The 3,587-nt window shown below is 33.3% G+C and overlaps 1 protein-coding gene across 2 annotated transcripts; it reads left to right on the forward strand.

Annotated features, from left to right (window-relative positions):
* Positions 1-1,606: 1,606 nt before the first annotated feature.
* LOC7461699 (protein BOLA2) lies at positions 1,607-3,587 on the forward strand. Of its 2 annotated transcripts, XM_052450624.1 has the most exons (4): positions 1,607-1,769; positions 3,072-3,094; positions 3,197-3,357; positions 3,406-3,587. In XM_052450624.1, the coding sequence occupies exons 1-4, from the start codon at positions 1,707-1,709 to the stop codon at positions 3,438-3,440; spliced, it is 282 nt and encodes a 93-aa protein (XP_052306584.1). In that variant the 5' UTR covers positions 1,607-1,706; the 3' UTR covers positions 3,441-3,587. The 2 variants fall into 2 exon arrangements, with proteins under 2 accessions (XP_052306584.1, XP_002300203.2); XM_002300167.4 differs by having other exon boundaries at positions 1,610-1,769; positions 3,197-3,587.

Raw genomic sequence — 3,587 nt, forward strand, 5'->3', positions numbered from 1 at the left:
AATCAATCTAAATCAAATAAGGTTTAAATTATGTAATCATAGATGTCCGAGGTCCAACTATAGTACCGATCCGGTTTTAAAGCAATGATTGGAACTAGTTCAGCATTGGCTAGAATGTGAAAACTTTGTGGCTGCAATAGAAAAAGGCTAGCCCTCGAGGCCTGCGGAGTCAACTGGTAATCCTTGATGGTTGAGCCAATCGGAGGTACTTGTGTGTCGGCTAGCGATTGGTTGGGCGATGGAAGAATTTTATTCAAAGTGTTGTGTCATGTGTCCCAAATTACAGGAAAAAGGTCATGTATGTTTGATTGCAAATTATATCCTGGGTAAACTTCATTTTGTCCCTATACATTTATGAATCTTCCAATTCTACCCCTATAGTTTAGAATCTCTCAATATCACCCTTTTAGTTCTCTAAACTGAAAGCCCCAATATTACCTACTTTTAAATTTGGTTGTTATTGTTTTTTGTAACATATTATAGCATATACGTGGACTTGAGATAACAAGGTGAGAGAAAACGCAAGAAAAACTAAAATAAAAATACGAAAAGTCAGCTTGATTTTGAAATAGAGAGTGATTTTTTTTTATTTCCACTATGAATTGGTGAAAATTAATTTTGAAACAAACTAAGCAAGACTAGTAAAAAAGAAAAAAATGGTTTAATCTTGGTTTTTTTTTTATCAAAAAATATTATTTTTTTTATTAACATGGATGCCCGAGTCATTTTGCGTGCACCTCGACTAATTCCACGGTTCCTAAAGTTAATAACAATGTAAGCCTACAATGATCATAAGGTTTGTGAGACTTGAATTGATGATCTCTAGGGAATAAATCTATGATCTGACTAATTGAGTTACACCTCTCAGAGTTATGAAAAATAATTCTTAATATATCTTCTAAGGTGATTTATATATATCCTACGAAAAATATTAAAAATTATCTCATAAATAAAAATATTTAACAATGCTACATAATTGATGGACATAGTTAACGTGGAGACTTCCAAAAGATTAGATATTAGGTTAATTGAATAGTATTAAGAAATACAAGTGTTAATTGACAAAAAATAAGAAAAAAATACAAAACTAGAAATGAATAATTGACACAAATACAATAGTAAATTTAGGGTATTTCCTCTATAAATGAATGGAAAAAATGATAGAAATGCTGGATATTCTAATTACTATATTAAGATGATTTTATGAATTGGAAAAACTTAATCAATCATGGAATCACAAAATAATGGTATAGATACTATAAATATTAAATATATTTGTTAAAATAACTGTACAGTCAACTAATTCTATTATTAATTTTGTTTGAGGGCCAAAGAGTATTCTTAAACTATTTAATTTACATGTCAATCCAGATTATATCTCTTCCCTCAATTAAATTCCATTAGCTAAAATAATATATATTTTTTATATATACATCAAGTATAAAAATCTTTTTTCAAACAAAGTTTTTATATTCTTTTCATCAGCATTCCTTAAAATATGTTTCCACAAGAAACAAAAACTTCTATATGGGCTTGTAGGATTAGGTGGGCCTTCCATATAGTCCACCCAAATTTAATCCTCAAAATTTAGTCCACCAAAAAATATGGAAGATAAACAAGGGGAGGACAAAACTCTATACCGCATAAATTTCTAGGGCACAAAACTTAACCAGACAGAGAAAGGGGAGCTCACAAAAAGTTAAGAGATGGGAGTTACAAAGGAACTAGTTGAGTCTACTCTAAAGTCAAAATTGAATCCTTCACATCTTGTAAGCTCTATTTGGTTTCTTTAATTTCTGATCCCAACCTTCGAATATTTTTGTATATGTGCTTCTGTTTTGTGTAATTATGCTAAAAGATACTAACTTTCAGCTTACTTAGCAATTTTAAGCTACTGGGATCTGTTTATATTTGCTATTGATCAGTTTTTATTTTTGGGTTTTGGCTTTTATTAGTGTTTGTTTTTGGATTTTAGAAAGTGGGTCTTCTTTGTTTATAGAAAACATCATCCTTAAACACTTAAACTTTGTCCATTGTTAGTCCTTTCAGCCTTTTGCTTCATGTTTTATTGATAGTCTGATGGTAGAGTTTTTATAGTAGTTACCTAGTCTCAATGTCGTGTAGATTTTTTAACCATTGTGGAGGTCAATAAGTTGATCTGTATGAAGTTTTAGTCTTTGATAAAGGGAAACAAGGTTGCTACTCATTTTGGGTTTGACACATGAAAATCTCATTGCACAACGGTAGTCTGTTTCGGTTATTCTCTTTCTAGCGTCATGGAACCGGGTTATATTTTCATGGTTGTAAAACTAGAATTTAGAAGTAACTTCCATATTTCGTTTGCCTCTTCTATGATTTATAGTTCATGTTGAAGTAGGATGTAGAAAAAGGTTGAGGGACTTCTTGTGAGGTGAAAGGGGTAGGATGGTGATTGAAAGTTTAAGGGCCTAATTGAAACTGACTCCTACATAGTGGGTAATAATCTGTGATTTATCCTTTAGAAAACTCTCTGATGAAATTACTGGAAGGGAGGAAGGTGGTTTGAATAGTGTGCAGTGATTACTGTCTTGATGGAATGACAGTGCTGGTCGGATAAGCTATAAAACCACGGATGATACTTTGGTGCTTAAATTATTATTATGTGATATTCTGGTCAGCGTTGGTATTTGTCTAGGTGAGAACTCCTGAATTAACCAGTTCATGCAAGTGTATTCCTATGATATATAAGAACCAAGGTGCACTATTGGAGTGACAATGTGAAATTCTTGGAAGACTGTACTTATACAGAATATTATAAATTGATGCTGTTCAACACATAGTAAACTGAAGTGGCATGGAAGGTTCCAGTGAGAAAGGGTGGTAAAAAGGGATAAACTTTGCGATGGATTGTTAAAATTAAATGTTTCTCATGAGCTTAGAGTTTGATGACTACAGTCCCCTAGTGTAGTCCTCCAGGGCTTTTTTGTCGCAAATCCTGTTAAGGGCGAACATATTAGTGTAATGCTTATCCTTCTCCTTATTTTTTTTTTTTGTAAACTAATTCATCTTTTTTTTTTTTTTGGTGATCTCAGGAAGTGGTTGATACATCTGGAGGGTGAGTTCCTTCTCCCGAATAGATTTGTCTGAAAATGGAACTTTACGTGTTGATTCATCGCTTCTGTGTCTTTCTTTTTGATAAAACTTTATTGGTTGTCAGCTGTGGTGCAAGTTTTGCTATTGAGATTGTCTCAGAACAATTTGAGGGGAAGAGGCTGCTGGAGAGGCATCGACTTGTCAATGCTGCTCTGGTAGAGGAGATGAAAGAGATCCATGCCCTCTCAATAAAGAAAGCTGTGACCCCTGCGCAGTGGAAACAACAGCAAGAGACCCAGCAATCTACATCTGCTGCATAAGATCATGCTTTCAAGCAAGAGACCCAGCAATCTACATCTGCTGCATAAGATCATGCTTTCAAAATATTTATTGGAACTCGCGTGTATTTGGTAGCCGATGAGCGTCCTGAGTGTGGGAAAAAGGATAAAAATGCTTTTTAATGGAAGTATGTATATTTTGAGAATTTTATAATAGAGTGTGGTAGCATTTATTTA

The sequence above is a fragment of the Populus trichocarpa genome, chromosome 1 (assembly GCF_000002775.5).
Source record: "Populus trichocarpa isolate Nisqually-1 chromosome 1, P.trichocarpa_v4.1, whole genome shotgun sequence".
Lineage (NCBI taxonomy): Eukaryota > Viridiplantae > Streptophyta > Magnoliopsida > Malpighiales > Salicaceae > Populus > Populus trichocarpa.